Source organism: Semicossyphus pulcher, unplaced genomic scaffold, assembly GCF_022749685.1.
Source record: "Semicossyphus pulcher isolate SPU_LCO1_2020_fin unplaced genomic scaffold, fSemPul1.0.p SCAF_14, whole genome shotgun sequence".
Lineage (NCBI taxonomy): Eukaryota > Metazoa > Chordata > Actinopteri > Labriformes > Labridae > Semicossyphus > Semicossyphus pulcher.
This window is the reverse complement of record NW_027211648.1, coordinates 16746598-16769557: the sequence shown is the minus strand read 5'-3', so window position 1 is coordinate 16769557 and position 22960 is coordinate 16746598. Positions and strand designations below refer to the sequence as shown.

General features: G+C 41.4%; 2 protein-coding genes across 3 annotated transcripts; both read right to left on the bottom strand.

Moving 5' to 3' along the window:
- Window positions 1-241: 241 nt before the first annotated feature.
- On the bottom strand, window positions 242-4854 carry cipca (CLOCK-interacting pacemaker a). 2 transcript variants are annotated; one of them, XM_069661974.1, is made up of 4 exons: window positions 4745-4854; window positions 3656-3772; window positions 3058-3227; window positions 242-2617 (listed from the first exon to the last, which is right to left on the bottom strand). In XM_069661974.1, the coding sequence occupies exons 2-4, from the start codon at window positions 3759-3761 to the stop codon at window positions 1820-1822; spliced, it is 1074 nt and encodes a 357-aa protein (XP_069518075.1). In that variant the 5' UTR covers window positions 3762-3772; window positions 4745-4854; the 3' UTR covers window positions 242-1819. The 2 variants fall into 2 exon arrangements, with proteins under 2 accessions (XP_069518075.1, XP_069518076.1); XM_069661975.1 differs by lacking the exon at window positions 4745-4854 and adding an exon at window positions 4577-4719.
- Window positions 4855-5633: 779 nt separating this feature from the next.
- On the bottom strand, window positions 5634-20124 carry pgfb (placental growth factor b). Its single transcript, XM_069661747.1, has 7 exons — window positions 20062-20124; window positions 9966-9999; window positions 8594-8790; window positions 8416-8495; window positions 7205-7234; window positions 7027-7089; window positions 5634-6948 (listed from the first exon to the last, which is right to left on the bottom strand). The coding sequence occupies exons 1-7, from the start codon at window positions 20122-20124 to the stop codon at window positions 6927-6929; spliced, it is 489 nt and encodes a 162-aa protein (XP_069517848.1). The 3' UTR covers window positions 5634-6926.
- Window positions 20125-22960: the final 2836 nt, after the last annotated feature.

The following is a 22960-nucleotide window of genomic DNA, read 5'->3' as shown; positions in this document are numbered from 1 at the left end:
TTGGTTGATTTCAGCGAAAGCAAGGTTCTGCGTAGAAACTGGCAGCTGTCCTGAACGGTCCATTTCAGAGGCGACCTTAAAAATGTCATTCTGGAAAAACACAGAATTTTTACTTTTTCCACTGTGAACACCCAAACATGTGAAACCCATGCAAAATATGAGACTATCATACAAGATGTGGCCCCTGTAAGTGAAATAAGAGACTGAAAGGAAACGATTTTCAAACAAAGGTTTATGACAGATCAGTATTAATCAAAGTGACTTTTGCTAAAGAAACGATACAAAGCACATTTCACGATAACCAGAAAAAAGCGATCTCATGAAAGTAATCTTTAAGTTTCGTAAACCCCCTTTTGCCCTTTTAAACCAAGACTGATTGGATTACTTCTTAGTGTGCAATTATTAATGATTAGAAAATGTTGCAACAGCAGTGTTTTGTTGCAAGAATAAATATCACAACTTAACATTTAAAACTGACCCAATGATGGCTTCACTTGTACTCATACTATTCTCTCTACATGGACAGTTAGCCAGGACATGATCCGTTTTGAATCAGAGACCATTAATAATTCTTTGGAGACATTTTAGGACATTCAAATCTCCTCCACAAGAAGCTCACAATCTAAGCTGCCCAAGCATTGATATGAAGTACAAATATTAACATATTCAAAAAGGCACAGGCATCCAGATAAACATTTATATTCACATTATTTTATCATGACAGATGCTCATTTAGGGATACAAGCCGTAACATTTGTCTCATAACGTTGTCAGTAATCTTAAAACTAAAGTGCGAGAGCCTGTCATCCTAAGCTAAAAGGAACTATTTAGCTGTTGTTTCCTAGTCTTGAAATTTCAATTAATACCACATGACACAAAGCGTAAGCAGGAATGAACATGGCAGCAACTAAGTAAGTGCAAAGTAAGAAACATAACACAATAAGTGAAACGTACGGCTACAGCGCTTCACTTGCTACAGTTTAAGCTCCTTCATAATGTGCTCGGTTTGTTTCTACCACTCGCATGGCTTTAGTCTGGGTCAGAGACAGGTTAACAAATAAATAATACTGACGCAGAGTAACAAAATGACCTAAAAAATAATGCTATGGTTTTTTCTGGCTGTTTGAAATCTCACTGTGACCTAACAGCTGTCCTTTGAGAATACAAGCTGTGAGTAAATACACTCACACACGAGTGATCTGCTCGTGCAGTTTCATTTTACCGAGGGTTTAAAACAAAGTTAATTATAAGAAATGAACAAGACCAAGTGCCCAGTGGATGAGTGATGCTCCTCAGGATATTGAAACACAGGGCACATCTATCCACTCAGGTTTTCTGTTGATTTAAAAGCCGGAATTAATCTCATTTTACATTCAAGGCATGTATGTGTCCTCAAATGAGCCGTAAGGCATGCGTTTTATGCTATTAGGAGTTCAATATATTGAAGCCATAGCCCTATTGCAAGTGATACTTGCTATTTTGAAGCAGGAGAGGCAAGAACATGTATTATAGGCAAGGGTTCAAAGTGTAAGCATGCTTTTAACTTCTACCTGGTAATAGTAGGTGTGCTTCAGCTTTATATTAGACCAGCAGTTCTGAATGTGTCCTCTATTACTTGCAAATTTCAGATGATTCCTCCTGATAAAAGTGCAGAAGTCTATAGTTAAGTTATAGTTTCTAAAGTTATAATGCTAGATGCTGTGATGAGCATTTCACACCGGGAAAGCTGTTACTGTAAAGATTTGAGATTTATGTTTTCGCCTTCAGTAAATCATCTTGAACCTCTGATTGAGAACTGCTGGTCATGTCCGTTAATATATTATGCCAGGACTCTCTGAGCTTTAGCTGCCCATTGCTCCTTGTCTGTGTGCTGCAGAGACAGCTGCAGTTTAGTCCAGAGCTGCGGGTCTCCGCTGCTCAGAGCCTCCAGCAGCAGAGCCGTTTGCTCCTGCAGCTGCTGCAGCTGGCCTTGGGTGCGCCTATTATCTTTGATCAGCTGCTTCGTGCGCATGGTGATGCCCAGCAGGCCAGACTGGTTGAGGATGTTGTAGGTATTGCTGAAGCGTTTCATTTTGTTACCGTCCACGCAGAAGCCGTCCTGGTCTTTGTCGTCGTTCATTATGTTGTCGTCAATATCTGTCCTGAATTCATCCGTGTAGGGCTGCAGAGAGCTGATCCCTGCCAGCTGGGAGAGATCCATGTCAGTGAGTTGCGCCTGAATCTCAGCTGCCTGTGGTTGGTTGTCTGATGTCTCAAAGCTGGAGACAGGTTTTATTGAAGTCTGCACTGCTGGCAGCGGGCTGGGGGAGCTGTAGAGCTTGTGGCTGTGGTGATGCCTCCTCTGTCGGTGTTCATATCCTGATGTTGAACTCACCCTCACCCTGGAGGAACCCACCCTCTTAGTTGGTGTGTCTGCAGGGTGCGGGGCGATTTTGGGATATGACTTGAGGATGGGCATGTAGCTTTTTGATTGTTTCTGATTTTCAGAGCCAGTCTTTCGAGAGCTGCTGCTGCCGTTTGATACGATTGGCTGCAGAAGAACCATCTGTGACTGAGGCATCACTTCCAAGGGTGAAGGAAAGCCCCACTGTTTATCTGCTGGAGCCATTTGGGATGGCTAAAGAACAAAAAAAAACTTTAATACCAGGCTAAAACCTATGGTATAATATTTACAACATAAAAAACTAAAATATGACGGGCATAAAAACTGAACAAACATTCAAGACAGTATAACAAACTAAAATGTACAGAAAGACTTTACATTTGCACCCAAGAAAGGAGGGTAGAAAGATAGGAATGTCGACTAGTAGCTTAGCTGCAAATCCAGACAAAATCTCAAAATTGTAATTAAATCTGCAGGGGCCCTTCCACAGACCAGATCACAGTAACAAAGCAGGTTTAAGGAAGAAGTACGTTGCTGTGTTGCAGTTACGAGCAGGGTAAAAACACTTTAAAACACTCGTCATTAAGAGGCTGAAAATCACAGAGGTATAAGGCAGTTTTAACCAAGAGTAATAATCAAACTGTGCTAAGCAGAGGCAGACATTTGTATTGTACCTGCTTTAACACAAAGTTGTTCATGATGATCATTGGGGATAGTCCTGCATATGAGCCTCCCATCACAGCCACCTGCGGCCCAGTCGGGTCCTGGTTGATAATCGACCCATTCCTGCCTGCGTCCTCCGAGTCAGTCAGATCGACTGTACTGAGGTACTCAGAGCTGGCATCTGAGGAGGGGAAGGAGAGCATATGGGTCTCATCATATTTAAAAGCAACATGTTACCTTCCTGTTGTGCCTGAGGCAGAACATCAGTACTATGGAAACAGAGGCAGATGTAGTTAAGCCTCCCCCGAGGGCCTTGAAAAGGATACCATCAACCTGATAAGGAGGGCTAAAACGAATCCAGGTCAGGCCTCATAGTGTAGTGTAAACAAAAGTCATCAAAAAAATTGACCCAATAGATGATAGCCTACAAAAAAAATGTGACCTAGATCTCTAGATCTGATAAGGGTTGACCTTGTTTATTGCTTGGTGCCATTTTTCGTAATCGTGGCAATGCTATTTATTTGCTATTTGGTACAAAATATAATATACATTGGGACAAACACAAATCACAAAGGTGTGTAGTTACAAAGAACCATAACTGAATCAAACCTGAGAAGCCTGAATCCCTCTCCAGGTCAGGCTTGGACGCTCCAAGGTGCGTTACCCTGGCGAATGGTGCTGTCCTGTGTCTGTTGGGCCTGCTGAAACTGTTCATGTTTCTCTCCTCTGGAAAAATAAAAAGTTTATAGTTGAAAGTATGGCTAGAGCCTCTAACAGGGTTCAATGTGCTTTAGTCTGGCACTCATGATACGTGAAGACAAAGACAAGATTATAGTTAAGTTAGCACCCAGTTCGTATTCAACACGTGAAACTGAAAAAGTTAAGCGATCTTGTAACCATAAAGTGGCTAGGGCATTATTTAAACAGTGCAATTTAGTTCGTTTTTGTCTTCCTCTGTAATTTTTGTGTCTTCATTGCAGGATATTGTTAAACTCAGTTGGTCATAGAGGACATCTCCCAGGTTCAATTACAATGTGAAATACTTGGCTCTTTAAATTAATGAATTATAAGCTCATTTACAGAGGTAAGTTAGGCTCAAATAGGAGGATATTGTGTTTTGAAGAGGACATCAACAAGTCATAAGATCACGTGATGTTTGATCATAGCAATCATTGACACGACCCTGTCGTTTAATGGGCCCGTCACACCCACACATCCTTGGCTGATTACGTAGTTACTGTTTGTGAGAGGTGCTTTTAGAAATGTCAGAACATTGACAACAGTAAATATGATAAGCAAGGAGTCTGAACTTTCCAGTATTTATAATTTCTAAACTGTTGGTTAGCAGCTGTGTTTATTGCTGTGCTCGAGCTGTTGTGCTCGAGCTGTTGTTTACACACGCAACTTCGTCAACAATAACTCTAAATGACATAACTTACTGGTTAATGCCACACATTAGTCAACATTAACTTATTTAGACAACTTCGTACAAAACCTTAGTATGTAAAAAGCAACATTAGCTGTACTTACATGAGCCTGTTTCACTGTTAACTGCCCTCGCGCTGTTAGCTTTGCTAGCTAGGTGATGCTAACTTTTCCGTTAGCTATCGTAGCTTCAGCTTGGCAACCAAGCTCATTACGAGACTGTGTGCTATATTTTAGCAATATGGCTATCAAAGTTATTTTCCTAGACCTTACCAAAATGACGCTTGCTTGAAAACAAATATCCGTTTATGGTGACATCCGAGGAAAGCTATAGCTTTTGTTATCGTTCCACTTGTCTGGCTGTGGTTTGCCTCGCTCCTCTTGTTATTTTTCTTCTTCTCTGAGGTTTAACGGCATCGTCAGTGTTGCATTACTGCCACCTGGTGGGGGGATTTAAGGAGTACAGTTCTTAAACTCTTATTAGCCCCAATCTTTACATTTCTTACATCATGTCCTTTTTCTCTGATATACAAACAAGCACATGTGCTGCCTTTAAGTGTGCTCCCCTAGCCCACAGTCAGGAATGTTAAGACTCTATATCAGACTCTATGTGTTACATTAACGCACACTGGACTTTTATACTGTCGGTTTACTGCACTTCTTGCTTACTAATTTTCTATATTTTTATTCTAGTTCTGTTATAATAGTTCTGCAACAAATATGTAAACCTACTTGGCAATAAACCCAGATTCTAATTCTTAGATATTAACACTATATGGATACAAACACTATATATCGAAAACTATATCTATGGCGACCCCTGAATGCTCACCTGGATCTTCAGGCTCTATATATGAACTAAAATAATTTTTTTTAAACGTCTATTGTTTGTGATAATGTAATACACTTTTATCGGTAGCCTACCATAGTTGCCTTTTGTTTTTGAGAAAGTAAAACATTATACAGTAATGACAGCAATTCTTTTAAAATGATGATGAAAAAAGTAATAATCAGACAATGGTTAGTCTATTTAATATAATAAATCACACAAGACAAGCTGTCAACCATAACAATTTAATTACAAAATAAATATTTAAATGAAATAAAAAATACTAACACAATAGAAAAGTTACTTTTTACATTTTCATAGAGATTTTCTTTGTGTAGCACATTAAAAAAAACATTGCTTTACCTAACTACTTCAATTGATACCTTCCTTTCTGCAGTGTTTACAAAAACAGACAGAAGAAGACACCTGTGCTGTGGGCTTACGGGAGTCATGTGTCACCAGGATGGACACAAACATGTGTTGCCACACAAAGAACAGAAATGTTTTTATGACTGAGGGAACTTTGCTATCACATTAGAAGAAGAAAAAAATAATTAAAATTGATAGTCTTTAAGTGGGATCAATACCAGATGAGTACTGCTTGAGTGTATTGATTACTGTGCTATTGATCTGCCCGTTCCTACTGGGCTTTTCATGTTCGCACTGCAGCGCATACACACTTCCTGGTTTGCTTTGAGATTAATGGATGTGTTCCTATAATTGAAAGTACTCTTGCAGGAGTAGAAGAACATTTCTGCATTATTATTGAAATATAAGAAAGATATATCTAACAGTTTATGCAACCCCCCGAAACAGTAAAAAAAGGAGAGACTCCAAAAATAAATCAGGTTTTTGACAATTTCATAAATCACAGTACTTGTTTTTCTCTAGAAACAAACTTCTTTGGTCATGCCTTGAGTTGATAACTATGTCTGATAAATATTGTTCTCATTTTGTCTGAATTGTCATAAATTATTTCTGGTCACACAGTGCCTTGTAGAGAGAGGGATTGTGGGATTGATCGCCTAAAAAGGATAGGTCCAAAAGGGCTGATTGCGGCTAAAAACACTGTACTATGTCTAATATTACTTATTTGCGCGGTACAGACTAGACTGAACACTAGAGGGAGACATTTCATTACTGCAGGTAGAAAGCAGCTGCAACATACGCCGCTGTGGCAAGTCAAGACTTCTTGGATGATGTTTTAACAAACTTTTTGAACATTGCTGCTCCACATATAATCTGCTGTTTTAATAAATATGACTTCTAAACAGCTGTAACCACCTTTAAATACTAAAGAAATGACCAAATTACATTAACAGTAATAACTAGTATGAAGGAGAAGGCCTTGGTCTGTTTGGTTCTACATTGCACTGGCTCCCAGGCGTGTCCATTACATCAGGTGTGTAACAGCAGTGTTTCCACCAATCACTTCCTGTTGAAGCTTGTCATTACATACGCTCTGCCCGTCAGCAGGAGGGCGAGTCAGCAACACAACCCAGCAGTTTGAGTCTCTGGCTGCAGACACAGTGTTGGTGGATGAGCGGAGGAGACTCTGGATGCTGTCGCTGGGTTGAGAATAAATTATGAGCCACACTGCAACAGGGGGTCGGGTCACCACGATAGTTACCTGCGAGGGATCTGGCACCTGAAAAACAGAAGAAAGAATAATGCATTGTTAGCTTACAGTTATAGTGTTGTAGACTTAAAGTGAATTCTTCCTCACCTGTCACATTCTTTTGTTTTTTGTCGATCCTTTCTCTTTCTTCCTTTTCCTCTTTGCCTTTTCCTGCAACAGGGTAAAAAAAGAAAGTCATCAACATGCCTCTGTTCTCTGAGATGGAAGATTATTATTCTTTTCAACCATGTCAAAACTGATGTTATAGCAATATATATGTTCTTACCTTTCAACCTTCACAACAGGTTTCCTGACTCTGTAGAACAAAAGTTTGAATAAGTTAGAAAAAATATCCATAAATGTAATTTAATAGACATTAGTCAACTCTGTCTCCCAGAAACTTTGTTGTATGTTTCCCCAAATGTAAGGAGAACATAGATGCTGGATTGCAAATTGCTAGCATTTCTAGTGAAGAAAGTGCTACATTTTTGTATGACACATCTGGAGGAGGGACGGGTTGGAAAGCCGGGAGTCAGATTAATCTGCAAAATGTATGTTGTATTTATTCTGGCACCTGTGTCTTCTCCCCTCCCCGATCAGACAGATTTCCATCATTCATGATTCAGGGCAGGCCAATCACAACCATTTATCTAATATGGGGCGGGTTTAAACGCAGTTGAGGCATTTTCTTAAACAAGATGTCTGCTGCGGATGTGGAATCTTCTGAATCTGCAGTAAGATGTAATTGTTTATGTTACTCATAAAGGATTAGTGTTTGGTATTATGCAAACCGTTTGGATCATTTCAACTGATAATCTTGAAGTTCTCAGTTTTTTTCTGTTCGGCAGCACTTTATGACCATATAAGGCGATTATGGGAGCAACCGTCCCAGATAACCAGACATCCACGGTTGACTCCAGTTGTAACTCTTGATTTTCCTCGCTGGCGGTCGCTTTCCTTTTTAGACTGTTAGCCTTCATCTGAGCGTCCAATTTGTTTCTTTTTATTTGGATTTTCACTTATTTTTGAAGTTGTGTCTGTAGTCATCGAACTTTTCTTTGTTTGTTCAGCCATAGTAGATTACTGTTTACTCGCAACACTCACAGAGACCGGAAAAGCAGCCGCTTAGCTCCGCCTACCCTCTCTTGCAGACCAACCACTGCTGGCTGATGGAAAACGCGTCTCTAACTGGGCACCGCTTGTGATTTTTATCCAAGAAAGTCGCCACAGACATCCAGTCTGTAATAATACTATTTACTGCAAATGCAAAGGTTTTCATCAGTGGGCCATAGGCTTTCGTTAGTGACTTAACAGACATTTACTTAAATGAAAATCTTCAAGATTATTACTTTAAAATTAACCGGATGGTTCCAGACTAATTTCTATTTGTGAATTGGTGTGTTGATGCCAGGCTAATAAAAAACATGAATCATCATCACAAGCATACAGAGTTGGTATTTGCAGACTTTATGTCATAAATTTGACTTGTTTTCTTACCTACATTCACATGTCTGATGCTCCACAAACGTCATCTCAACATATTCTTGGAGCGGCTCTGATGGCCTGATTTTCAACAGCTGAGGGATAAAACAAGGTCATGTTATTAACAGGAGCTCTTACAGCACATTAAATAAAGGATAAACTAAACTAACTACTGCTGCTGTCCTTGCTTTACCTGCATGGTGACATTTGTGGTGTGGGTTGGATGGCACTCCAGGTTCTCGTCCCCACAGCAGCCCGCACACCTCACCAGTGGCACACAGGAGGGGCTGTAGATGTGCTCCACCTCCGTGGGGTACTCCTGCACCACCTCCACCAGCTTCTCAATGGTGCGGCAGAAGCTGCGGCCCCACACTTCTTGGAACATCAACACTGTGGATGAGAGAAGGAGGCAGAGTGAGTTTGAGAGGACAATGACGTTGCTGAGACGGGTGTGTGGTCCGATAAATAAATATGTGTTTTCTGTCCACATGTGTATTTCCAGCTTCCACAGTGCAAATGATAGCTGAGATGTTCCTTATATGAGTTTGTGAATCCTAATTAGAACTGACAAGACGTAAAAACTATTCTTACTTCTTGAGTCAAACTGCACTGTTCATAATAACATAACAAACAGTCTCATTAATTATCTTAATAATCCAACAATGTCAGCCTTAAGCCATGCACACAGAAACATAAAACCAGCCGCGATACGCCAGCGTGTATCCTGTTTTCATTTTGCAGTAAATAATGTTTGTCTAATGTACAGTACGCTTTCCTGTGGGAGTATATGTGTAAAAGTGTCCCGGTTGCACAGTCTGAGGGGGAGGAACAGGGAAGACTCCGGCAGAACAAACAGAGGAGGAAGAGAAAACAAACATTGGAAACATGGCCATGACCAGAACTCTGCTGGAGCTGGAGCTGGGCTGCCCCGCGGGCACCTCTGGGACTGCTGTGACCCCCGAGGTCACCGAATGGAGCCTGACAGCACAACAGCTGTTTATAAAAGCAGACAGGCTGGGAGGGGACGGCTGGGGAAGCATCTACGACGGGGAGATGAGGCCATGAACTATAATGTTGTACAGCACTGAGGGCCAGTTCACTGACCAGTTACTGCTCCTTCAGCTCACTGTATGTCTGCTGCTTCTCTGAAAGTCTTATTTCTCCTCTTTCAGCATTAATTTACACAGTGAACTCAGTGAGGAAGATAATATGAGGAGGGTGTGTAATCCCTGTGAGTCCAGACATGTCCAGCTATTATCAAATCACAGAGGAATTTCATTTAACTTGCATGATTCAGGAGTGTTGTCATTCTATTACACAACAGTGCATTACAAATACAGTATGAATAAATACAGTTCAAAGATATGTTGTCAGGGCCTGGATCCATTCCTTTGCCTCTGACTCTAGTTTCAGCCACAATATACACATGCAGTAGATACACATGTGGCTTGACAAGATATTTGGAACTACTTTTTCTCTCCAGTAAATGTAAAAAACGAATTTAAAAGGACACATGTCAAACACTTAGACAAGATTTTGGGACTAAAAAAAGCAGATATTCTTACCTTCAGTAATGTTTATGTTGGACAAGGGTAGACTCTGAAAAACAGGGGAAAAATGGGGTTATCAATTATGATAAATCATCCAGGTGTGCATCTTATCATAGTGTCAACCTCTATTTAAACTTGAGAAATCATTGAGAGGCAACCCTCATTTACAGTGATATCGAGTCCACTACAGAAGTAATTAAAAGAAAGCGTTAAAAGAACAAGGTGAGAGATGGATAAAAGGCCATTTAAATAACTGAACGGGGGGATTTTGACATTAAGAAAAGACAATTAAAAGGAGGATAAAATACAGGTGTGTAAGAACTAATTAAGTTGATTAAAGCTCCTGTGAGGAGTTTTAATCAATTGATTATTTCTATATAGTTATTTTAATGCCTCAAACTGCTGTCGGGGGTAGGTGTCAGACCAAGCGGTTAACTGTACGCTGCCTTTGTTTATTTTTTCCTGGGTAACTATTTAAAGTGAGTGATACATGTGACTGTTAAAGAAAGTAGGATGAGATTTTTTGTTAAGAAACACAGGATGAAATCAGCAAAGAGATTGGAAGTACAGGGGGCGCCAAAATCAACAAACCAAAAGTTCCTCACAAGAGCTTTAAAAATGGGTAAAAATAAATAAATAAGTGAACAAAATACACTTATGTGAGGATGGGAGGTTTAAAACCCGATTTCTAAAATGTCCAAATGGTAAAATTGTGCTAACTTTAATGAGCTGTTGTAGCTTGTGTCAGGCGCACTATAACTAAAAGCAGTCTTTCCGAGCTCTGACCGAACTCGAGGAACATGAAGCAATAACCAGTTAGAAGAGTGTGTCTGATAAAGCCCAACCGAGAAATGAAGAACTTCTGTGAGGTAACATGGTAATTTTCCAATCACAGCTTTATAGACAAAAAGGTGGAAATGAAAGTCGCGTCTCTCCGGGAGAGAGGACCATCCACCCTTGTTATACAATGTGTATCATAGGCTTCACTGCTGATAAATCTCAATGCAGAGTGATAGGCAGAGTCAAGACGTTTGAGGGTGGAGGAGGGGGCATGCCTGTAGATTACATCGCCATAGTCCAAGGTAAAATAAATGTAAATGTTAACTATACACAGATAATGACAAACGTAAAGTATATCATTGGGAACAGAAAAGGGACATTTCACACATAAACATAAAGACAGCATCGGCCAGCAAGTAAATACCAATATCAGACACTTAGGTATCTGTGTCCCCTGGTGGTGACAGCTGGAACTACAGTGAAATAAATCCGATGATCACACCTTCTTTTTCCACCCTGCAGTGGAAAACTCTCCCTGACGAGCAGCAGCTCTCTCATATATATCACGTTCCTCGCTGTGCCCAACTGTTTAGGTTCAAAACCTGTTTCCTGTGCTGTAAGATTCATCTCTCTATTTATTTTCCCATTCATGCTCTCCCCCCTCTTCTCTGTCTTTATTTTTTCCCATCATCCCATGATAAACAGAGCGCATTTCTCATTGGCCTGGGAAAACACTAAACCTCCAGTTGACTCCGTCTCAGGAAGGGAAATGTAGGTTTGATGAAATGCCCTCTGGCAGAGGAGCAGGACGGAGGGAGACAACCTGCTCATCGGTGGCGTCACATTACAGGTTTTGGGTTACGCACACGCACATCACACAATCTTTGAAACTGATAACCAAAAGTGTTCAGACAAACAGGACTTTCCCAAATGATTGCAATAAGTACTTTTGCTTTTTTACGCCATGTGTCCATTCCCGAAATGTATCAACTTCCTGTTATGGAGCGTTATCAACTTCAGTGCAAGGATAGCATCTGTCAGCTACACTTCATACAAACATTGTGATTAAAGAGGAATGTCCTGCTTTGATGATGATGATGCATTCACTGTCACAGTGGTTCCTGTAAAATTGTCACAGAGATAAGTGCACTCGTGACCGATCTGTCCTCTCTGCAACAGAATGTACTTTAATAGAGAGCTTCCAGTCAGCCACTTAGGATCAGCCCTCCCTACGATGCGTTCAGGCATCTCAAGACAGAAGAGCTGTCCTATAGAGTGGCGTTCACTGAACTGTGTAAGCACCACAGGATAGAAGCTCCCCTCCTTCACAGCATGGGAAAGTCACAGCTCACTTTAAGTTATTGTTGTAAAGTCACTTCCCCTCCTTGGGACTTTTTCCCCCATCCTCTCTTGTGATGCCAGGCGGATAAAACAAATCCCTTCCCTGTGTTAATTGCCATATGATCTGCCCTCTCTCTTCTTGCCTTTGGGTGTTCAGGAGTCCGCTCCACATCACAAGGCCTTTTTGGCTTGCCGCTGAGAATGTGGCGAGGTGGGGAGGATTTCGTGACCTCAGCCGTGGGTTAAGCTTTGACATGGTGGCGAGGCATCTCTGGCAGCTCCTGTGGTTGAGAACACAGGAGTATGCTGCCCACGGGGAGCTGCCAGATTACTAAAGGCTGCATGAGGATCCTCACGTAGCCGCTCCTTTGTCCTTGAGCACGTACAGTATTTGAGAGTGATTAATGGTGGCTGGGAGGTAACGCAGCTTTGATGGGAAGGGAGAACCTCTTTACATCAATACGGGAGAATAAAGTTGTCTAATAAATCCCAGACAAGGGCTGCTCTGTTAGTGCTCCTCTCAAGGTGTCTTTCACTTTTTTCCCCGATGACCTTTTTCATGGAGTTTTACTCCTCAGCGCTGCGTATTTATTAGTTTCATAATGTGGGTGTTAAGACCTTTGAGACTAACTGTGATTAAGTGCTACACAAAGAAACTTGACTTGACTTGACCTGACGTAAATCCTTCTTGTCTTTGCTAATAATGGTCCTACTCTTTGGGCTCTGCATCGTGTGGAACATCTGGGTTTCAACTACAAAACACTGCTTTGAAATCATGAAAAAAAAGCAGCAACAGAATCCTTATTAACAACAGAAGCAGCATCATTTTTTACAATCACATAGAAGAATACAATTCTCCACTGTGCTGGGGGTTTGCAGTCTTGATTTCCTGCACAATCTGGCACAAAATCTGCTGCTTCTGATGGGAAATTAAAACATAATACCAAGGCTGGGAAATGCACAAAAAACAGGCCCAAAAGTGAAACAGAAAGCACCTTATGTGTGAATGTAAAAGTGAAATAAAAACACATGTAATTAACAAATTGCAGCTAGGTGTGAGACTTATTTCAGCTTATTTTGCAACGCTAAAGTATGCATGGAAAAAGACTTACAAGACAGAGTGGCATGTACAGAGTGCGAGTAAGGAAGAGACGAATACTCACAGGAGTTTAACTGACTGATGTCAAAGTTTCTGCAGCTAGCTAAATTACTCATCAAATAATCTATGAATTAACTGGCAAATCTTTTATCTATCGTCAACAAAGTGAGAAACGCCACAATATTGCTCATAAAACATCTGTGGAGAAGCCATCCTTATTGGACAATCAACATGGTGGATATGTAACCAGGGTCAAGCTGCAACAGCCCACTCCGGTCCCCGTTCCACAGTCGTACAAGCGCAACATACGTTGCATTTCCCCAGATTGCTTTGCAGAGTGCGGGGAGTTAGTTTGAGCAAGAGGGACAAGATTAACGCTGGCTTCTCAGGGGACCGCCTCTTTACAAACCAGCTTCTTCTGTTTCTAAACTCTCTGGTGAAAGTTTGTTCGCTGCTCGCTGAGACTTCGCTCCGGCCTCCGGGTCACATGTGAGGGACCTGTTGTGTCTCCGGGCTCCCGCTGTCAGGGTCGCAGAGGCTCCGGGCCTCATTACTCTCCACTCCCACACAGCTGAACTGCGTCATCTTTAACCTCTTTGCTTAACTCCGTCTGTCACAGGAAGGGCAGCATGCGTAGGGAGCAAAAACAAAACTTGACGGGGACCCAGCATAATGGTCATAAAGGATTTTAAACTCGGAGGGTCACGCTGGGGAGGGGATGACGGGCAATGTAACAGCAGGTAGTATGGCTGGTAGCCAGAAAGATCTGGACAGCAGCCAGGATACACCGCTGTGTTTCATAAGGGGACATGTAGACGACTGACAGATACAGACAGGAATATAAATCGAATGCAGATCTTTGCTTGTTCAGTCTAAATAGACAAGACAGCGTGTCGTTGATGAATGGACAGAAGATGATGCAGAGCTGGATTAAGTAATTCTGGTTTCTCTTCTCCTTATGATTGAGAAATAATGATAGTAAAGGTCAGCACTCAAATCACTGCACTTTGAATCCCATGTGTTGTCAAAGTGCAGTAGATACAGTTTAAATTGTCAATGTTTTGTTATACTTTCTAAAAATGACATGTTTGAGGTCAAGTCAAGTCAAATTTATATACATATTTTTTTGCCATTTTAATGCCTTCTAACAGGGGAAGAGAGAGTGGGAATGGCATGCCGCAGGGAGCTGAGGGTGGGAGTCAAACCCTGGACCGCTGCATCGAGGACTGTGGTCTCTGTACATGGATGCGCAAACTGCTGAGCTAATCTGGTGCCCCTCAAATGTATTTCTAAAGCACATTTATAAACAACTCATGTTGACACAAATGTGTATTTTCACTTAAAATCAACAGCAGTAGTGCAGCATCTTTAGCAGCCGGCAAATTTAGGCTGAAAAACAGCTATTTGGTGTAATTTGTATTCTTATGGGAAGATAATACAAAATGAAAACATACCAGCTGGCACACTTATCAGGAGAAGTACTACAGCTTTAGTTTCAGTTTTGAAGTTATCTAACAAAGCCTGAAAATGGCTTTACAAACTGAAATGGCTTACACTCTGCTCGCTCCGAAGATCCGAAGATGAATCAACTGACAAGAACAGATTCACCAAGACAAAGTAAAATGTGGAAACATTTGATAGTTTAAAGTTAATCAGAAGTTCTTTGTACTAGGTTTGTACACTGCTTGTGATTGTGGAAAAACAGTGTTCATTTCGTCTGTACTCTGCCAATAATGATCCAATAGACTGGTCATCATGCAATTATTTACATAGCTTTTCAAAAGGGTCTACTTTCAAGCTTAACTCTATTCGTTTAAGGGGATAGTGTGGATAAACAGGCCACAATAAGAAGTGAATTAGTGGTTCGGTCATATCAGTACACTAGATCTGCTTTTGGTGATTGGGGTGATGCATGCAGAGTGGAAGAGCAGCAGTACAAATGTTTAAAAAGCAAAACTGGCAACGTTCCCAGCCATAATCCAGACCAGTTAAACACCTGCATCTCTAACTCACTGAAAGATATATAGGCCAGGGGTGCCTGTGTCATGGTTTCAGTCCGACTGAAGCTTCACTGTGAGCACGGGACCACACAGGACACAGAGCACTAAAGCAGAACAAGTGAATACAAACACAGAGACAGCCAGACGAGTGAGAAAGCAGAGCTACCTCCCTGCCTCACTGATCCTCCTCATCCATCCTTTATCGAGAGCCAGATTCCACATCATCAACACCATGACCGCCACATTAATTCTCAGGCCCCGTGAGGTCACTGTATCTATTCTGCACTGCTACAAAAGAAAGCACGGCTCTGTTTTGTATATACGCGGTGGGTTTGACCTACAATGACAGCGGAGCTTTTACAGCTCTGACAGTAACCAGCTGGGTCTCGGGGGTGGTCAGGTCAGGCCTTGTGATCATAGAGCACTGCCAAAACACCAACAGACTTCAGCAGAGCATGTGGTAGATGTGCCACAACAATCAGTCGACTAATCTGGGTGAATGGAGCCTTTGAAATCCAGAGTTACTCCACAGATTAGAGGACTGACACACTTTTAGTTTGTGTGTCACACAGACTCAAAGCCGCTAAGTAGCATAAATAAACAAATGTGTTACTGTACAATTTTGAAATACGAGCTTAACAATAGATTTTAACTGTGAGAAAACATAACATAGGAATAACACATTTTAACAAATCATTTCTGTACATTTCCTGCTGAGAGGTAGCTAAGATACCACTAAAGCTAGAGCTAGCTCTTTAAGCTAGCTCCTCTAGCATAAAAACTAGAAACAGAAGGTGAGAACTAACATGACTTTCTGACATGAATCTAGCACCTGTTTGCCTCACTAACTTTACAAAAAAGTATATAATATAGTAATAACAATAATAATAATAATAATATATGCTGTACGATATCTTGGAATGTAGCAGTTTCTTCCTGGAGTCCCTGCTTAGCTTGGCTAGCTTGGAGTTGCATGCTAACATACAGTAGGCTAACGTCCCATGGCTCTAGCTTATTTTATGCTCAAAAACAAGCGTGTAAGTGATCTTATCATCCACTTCTAAGCAATAAATTTAATAAGAATTTCTATTATTTATAGTAAAACTATTTTTTAAGACTCATTTCAGGTTAAAGATAAAAAATATTCTTGATAAAATGATATGGTCTCTTGTAGTGAGTTTGGAAACAACAAGAAATTATGTTTTCTTTGAGTAGTAGTCTAATTTCTGAGAACAAAACAAAACTGGGATTTATTGAACAAACCTTATATGGTCAGACGTCAGAGGAGAGGTAAAGGTCTGTATAAATGTTGATTTAGATAAATTTCCTCAGTATAAGTCTATTAATACATGCACAAATGTCCCCCTAAAGACACACACACACTGCCGGCTATAAACCATACACTCCGCTCACAATACACACACATGACACAGGTCTTGAGATAAGGCTGACCGTTGGTAATTGTGGTCTCTATTACAGTAAACGCTGTTCTCTCTTTGTAAACCACAGTAAATTACATCCAGATGGGAGATTAAAGCTTGCTGAGTAGACGGCTGCCCTGAGCACCACCGCTCCTCCTCCTCCGCAAGAGGAGGGAGAAATCCATATTTACTGATTGCAATTGCGGCCTTCCCTTGGGTCGGGACATTACAACTGGAGAGAAATACCACAACAACGCAAATAAGAGCAGTCAGCAGGTCACTACCGCTGCTTGCCCAGCATGCAGAACTTGAAGATACAGAGAGAACATGACTTTGTAATGTCTGATTGTTGATAACTGAGCTGCATCTGGACAAATATTCTTACATCTGATGTTTAATGTTGATGTTGGATATATTTAAGATCATTTTTGCTCCTGAAACTCGAGTGTAACTTCTAGGATTGTGCCGCCATGCCACCTATACTTGGCTATATAAACAAGAATTAGGAAAACACGCTGAGCACAAACACAGACACGTGAGCGTTACAGATGGTCACACTCAAGTATTGCTTTGCTGCTGGTGATGATGTCAAGGAAACACCTGTGTAACGTCACGTCCTCATACACACACACACACACACACACACAGATCGAAATTGTGAGATGTGCAGCAGGCTATGTCTCCACCACTCAGCTTTTTGTTTCCTGGAATCACTGAATGCACCCACTTAGGTCTGGTTGTGTTGGTGCAAGATTTCACTTGCATTTTTTATACAATCTGTATGGGCAGGAGGCAACAAGTACTGCACAGTTACATTTTAAACACACACACACACACACACACACATACACTGTACGTACACAGTGAGAGTTTTATGCAAATGAAGCACTGAACGGGCATGTAGAGCGTCGAGGAATGTGAGCAAAAAAGCTGTGTATGGTAGTTAGATCATATTCTCCAAGAGACAGTGTTAGTGACAGGGTGACCAAGAGTCCACCATTGTTCCTACAGGAAGTACAGGTGCTTCCAGCCTCTATCAAGAGCCATATAAGCGTGGGATTGTTTCAAGAGAAGGAATTATGACAGATGGAAACAAACAGAAAGCACGTGTGATTTGGAATCACGTGAATGATTAGAAGCAATTTTGATGCTGTTCACTGATAGTAAAGTTTCAGTGCTAGGGTAACTGATGCCCACTGACTGGACCAGGCTGGTTTGAATGCATCACTTGCATACTCATCTGTTCCTACTTCCTCTATTCTCACCTAATACAGGCCTGTACTTGACCTTTACTCACAGTAACATTATTCTCACCCAGCTGTGAGGTCAATGACTGTTGCAGGATGGAAAAATTATAACATTAAAAACATTGAAACATTCCCTTTTTTGGCATTTTTTAGGAAAAAGAACAAGGAGGGAACATTTTCCAGGTTCACCTGGTAATAAACTGCTGACATATGCAGCCAGTGATGATGGTATTGCTTTTTCTAAGCGGACACGAGGCTAAAAGGTTGGGTATAGCTGCTGTGCACGTCTTAAACAATCTTAATCTAGTCAATATTTAGATATGAAGTAAGAACACAACATGCCTGGTCCTCAACAGACATCTGCCTTTGTTTATGGATACAATCTGCTGTAAATTCCTGGTAGTAAAGCAGAAATATTTCCACATTTCAGAGCCGAGTCACAAGACTGCTGACGGCAGCTCCAGCGGTGACGTTAATGAAAATCCTCATTATCTATTAGAGACACGTGGGTAAAGAATCCCAAAGACAGACATTTATAAAAAGCTTTCACAACCACATGGCCAGTGTTTGATTTTTCCACTTTGGTACGTCTCACAGTGTGCTGTGGGAGCTGGCAGGACACCCACCCACCAGAAGTTCTGTTCAGTTTGTCATCATCACTTGAATAGAGCTGATTTAGCATGATTGTCGTTTAACAGACGTATTCTTGACATAAGAGAAGAATGTATTTCATTTTTAAGCTTTAACATAAAGCAATCTGTGGATGAATTTCAAAATAAAACATTTTGTTTTGGGCAGCAGGCAGTCATTTAACCTGTTACACATTTAGGGCCCTGGATTTTGTCACTATTATTTTGACTGAGCAGGCTATGAGCTGATTATCAGGATTAGTGGAGATGTGGTGATCCCCTGCCTCTCCCACTCACTCTCAACTCAGGAACAGCTGCAAAGTCTCGGCCGGAGAATCTGGAAGGACATGGAGCTTTTTTTTCCCAACCTTGAGAGTGTAAGACTTCTATATGTGGACTTCAGCCTGGCAAAAAGGAAACTGTTGCTGTGTGACTTTGCTCAACAGGAAGTGTCTGAAGTTTGACAGTCGCAGTGAATGGACACAAGAATGGCCTGGTTTTGCATTAAACATGAGAGCCATCAGAGGCTGCCAGCCCTCAGCAACATTGGGAGGAAATCAGAGCCTGAGAGTTTCTTGGCTCATGTCCGGCTGTCCGATGGCACAGCCTCCAACAAGTGTGGCACAGGCCTCTGAATGAGTTCTCACTTCAGTTTCAGCTTGGTCCTGTTCTGGCATTTTTTCATTATAAGACTACAAGTCAATGCCAGGTAGCAGAGAACAGAACAGCTTTGTGTTTACTGCCAGCCTGACAGTGATATGACCGGCTTGAAATTTAATTCATTAGATTCTTGCACACACTGGTTCATCTTATCTTTATCTTATAGTAATTATTCTCATTGCACGTAGGCCTACTCCTCAGACATGCAGATAAATGCTGAGATAAAACAAGTCATGTGCAGATGAAGAGAAAAGAGCTGAAGATTGTAAACTTTCCTGCCAGTTTGACTTGATGCACTGCCAACACTTTCTGTCAGACTAAGCAGCATGCTAACTCCCCCCAGCTGCACAGTTGTAAAACTATAACCATCCACATTTCTTATTGGAGACTCCTCATTAAAGGAACTTCCCACCAACATGTGAAACCAGAGTTTCCTTGATGGAAATCTACACTGTAAACAAAGATCTCATCATTGTGGAGAGGGAATAATGCCTGTCAGTGAAACGCTGAAAAGCTTGTAAAGTATAATGCGTCTGTAATCATGAGCTTAGCAGGCTTTGCCAAATATAACAGTGAGTCACTTCGCATGAAGTGATCCAGGCGGAGTGATGCAGTTTGTCACGTTTCATCTTATGAATGAAGGGAGCAGGAGGGCGCTCATTCAAAGCGTATTAAGGTGTCAGAGAACAATGAAATATCAACATTACGTCAACAGAACAATGGATTATTATCACTTTATCAACAGGCGTCTGCTTACTCAATCATTTAGGACCAGGCTGTCAACATAGCCACTATTTTACGGCTGTATTTTTAAAAGTAGACGAAATTAATCGAGCAGGAGTGTTTAACTCGTCATGTGATTACTTTTTCTAAAGTCAAAATGGCTCAATTTCTCTTCTTTCTACGCATAAAGTTTTACTATGTAACTTCCTACCTGTGCAGGTGAGAGCAGCAGAAAAAGCGCCACCGCAGTCTGGATGACAAAACCGACTTTCATTTCGTGATGTCTGCGAAAGGAGATGGGGCTGATGTTCTCCCGATGCGCGCAGTACAACAATCCCAGCTAAAGTCCCAAACTACTCAGACAGGAGAAAAAAGATGCTGACCGGGAATTTCCGAGTCATCCGCTCCCAGCAGAGAATGCGTGCAGTCACGTAGCTCCTCCGCGCGCGTGTAACCTGATGAAGAGGAGTGAGCTTACTAATGAATGAGGCCCCGGTGGCGAATTGGATGGAGCTGGGGTAAAAAAGCAACACTGTCAAAAATAAATGGTTTCAAGTCTCACATTTAAAAAAATTAAAGCACCCAAATGGCTCCAGTTTCAGCAGCATGAAATAGTGGAAGCCAGTTTTGACAAAGCATTTTAACTGCAAAAAGTTAAAAAAAACCCCCCAAAAAACAGAAGTCTTTTTTAATCCAAAATCTGTTCCAAAGTTGCACAACACTTTTCAGTGCTGCTTCTCTGAGCTCCGTCTGCACAAAAACACACTTGCCACTAATTGCCCCACACTACCTTTTCACAAGCTGACCATTTCAATCTCCTCCCCCTGTTCTGTGTCCTCCTCTCTGCTCTGCTCCATCTGCCTGCACAGAGCTCATGAGCCCTCTCTTTCTTCTTCTTTATAGCCACTTTAAGCTGTAACATATAACAGTAATTTATGAGATGCTTTAAACGGTTATCGCAGAGATAGTGACACTGCTGCCGATGCTGTGTTTCTGAGTTGTAGACTATACAGCAGAGGTGATTTAAGCTGCAGAGTATACACAGACCAGCAGAGAAAAACTCCTTCTGAGGACTTTCTGTGAGGGCTATTCAGGCGAGGTAAACATTTAGAGAGCTTTTTTCTTTGGTGACATGCATGGTAGACTCATTGCTCAGCTCCAGGATGCACAGAGATTTTCCTCTGAGGCTTTAGTTTGCAGAGACAGAAAAGGGAGATTCCATTACTGTTGACACATAGAGATAATCTTCAGTGTGGGACTGGTGTGTTTGGAGAAAGCCTGAAACGAAAGGATTCCTTGTGGGCTTGCACACATTCCTAACACAGTACTGAATAGCTCCTCTGCCTCCTTCTATTGTACAGACCACACTCAGGAGTGTGCACTTTCTAAACATCTCAGACACTTAAAGCAGAGTGAGACATCCCCCCGTTACCATCATGCTGGATGGAGCATCCGAAAGTGCAAACAATCAGGGCTTTTGAGAGACATTTCCTTTAATTATGCTGGGCAGTATCACAGTAGTCTTTGCCTAAATTGTATCTCTGCATGGCAATGATGGATGCTCTCGGAAAATCAGGGAGACGACAGAATGGAAGCAAAGCAAACTGTGTGTTCTTCGAGGAACGGGACTCTGCAATTACTTCTGTTTTAGCCCTGTCTCTCCCGCCGTGCTATCATTGTCTGGGTGGTGAAAGTTTTATTTTACAACAGTATCAATCTTCTCCTTCGGACTGTCTAGTTATCCACCTTGTTGCTGCAGCACAGCAAGTGCAGAGGGACCAAGATTGTCTAGAATCTGTTTTCTTCCCTCTAAGAGAGTGCAGCAACCTCAAAGGACAAGTCAAACTGCTGTATATTGATATAGTGCGAGTGTTTACCGAGTTTTATTTCAAACAGAGAGAGCTAAAGACTTGCCACACAGACACTTACCAACATCACGCCATCTGCTCAGTGATGGTGCTTCTGATGAATGGATCTCTGTCGCCAGACGGTGAAGAAACCTTGAGGCCCTCAAAGCTTTTGCTAAAACAGCAAAGACTGATATTGTTAGCCATGAGTCATCATATTGTTGTGTTTAGAGAAAAAGAGCTTCTTGGATATCATACTTACCTTCTCAAAGATTATTTCAAATAAGGCACTATCCTTTTGAATTAGGCCTCTATAGTGAAATCAGGATCTAAAAGAGTAACCGGGTTAGGGCTCTGTTTCCAGCCGATCATGCAGATGAAATGGACATGTTTTGATCAGCGATGAAAATAATTACTTCTTTGAAAGCTTTAACAGATCTGGAGTTGTAATATAAAAGTCAAAATGTCAACTAACCCTCTTCTCTAATTGTGTTTTTCTATAAGACTTCATGATTTAGGGAAGGTCACCCAGTCGAATAAATAAGCCGCTCACAGTCCGCCATGCCTCTTAATGTTGTGAAGACCAAACGGTTTCTCTCAGGAGCTGGAGTGCAAAAGTAAGCACATTTTTTTCCTTTTGCTGTTGACCTCTCATTTTCCCAGATTGCCGAGGAAAAAGGTAAACAGATGAACAACATTAATGATGTCCATTCATCATTGTTGGGGCAGCTTTAGTTTCCTTCACAGTGGGGCCTTGAAGGGGAAGGTGGAAAACCAGAGAGCCCCTGACTGTGAAGGATCTCATTAACAATAGTTAGAGCCCTACAGGGAGGCCGAAGTTACTATAGAAGTGAGAAGTTCATTTATCGTCTTTCTATTATGTATGATTTAAACGATGTGGCTCAAGACTGAAAATGTAACTGGACATATTTAAAACCTTGAAACAAACAAAAGTTTAAGAATAGAGAGAACCTGAACAGGAGGGAGATGATGTAATATGATTTTCCTCATGATAGACCACCTGGACAGCCGACCCAAACAGGATACGACCACATTTAACACGCAGACCTTTACTTCCTGCCATTAATTAGACAGGACAAGCAATGAATCTCTTCCTCCTGCCTGACTGTATTATTGTAAAGAGAACTATATTTGAAACGAGTGGTAAATAGGAAGTGCCCCAGCCATGAGTAACAAGCTGCTTACTGTTTGCTAAGGTGATTAGCATTATATCACAACAAGTTCTTTCATTTAAAACATGTC

Bases quoted from the DNA above. Each gene is read 5' to 3' on its own strand.
- cipca (XM_069661974.1), bottom strand. From the start codon at position 3,761: ATGAACAGTTTCAGCAGGCCCAACAGACACAGGACAGCACCATTCGCC. The intron at 3,228-3,655 runs GTTTGATTCAGT...TCCCCTCCTCAG, and splicing joins GAGGGATTCAGGCTTCTCAG to ATGCCAGCTCTGAGTACCTC. The intron at 2,618-3,057 runs GTACAATACAAA...TTTGTTCTTTAG, and splicing joins ACAACTTTGTGTTAAAGCAG to CCATCCCAAATGGCTCCAGC.
- pgfb (XM_069661747.1), bottom strand. From the start codon at position 20,124: ATGAAAGTCGGTTTTGTCATCCAGACTGCGGTGGCGCTTTTTCTGCTG. The intron at 8,496-8,593 runs GTAAAGCAAGGA...TTTATCCCTCAG, and splicing joins CCACAAATGTCACCATGCAG to CTGTTGAAAATCAGGCCATC. The intron at 7,090-7,204 runs GTAAGAACATAT...ACCCTGTTGCAG, and splicing joins CCTGTTGTGAAGGTTGAAAG to GAAAAGGCAAAGAGGAAAAG.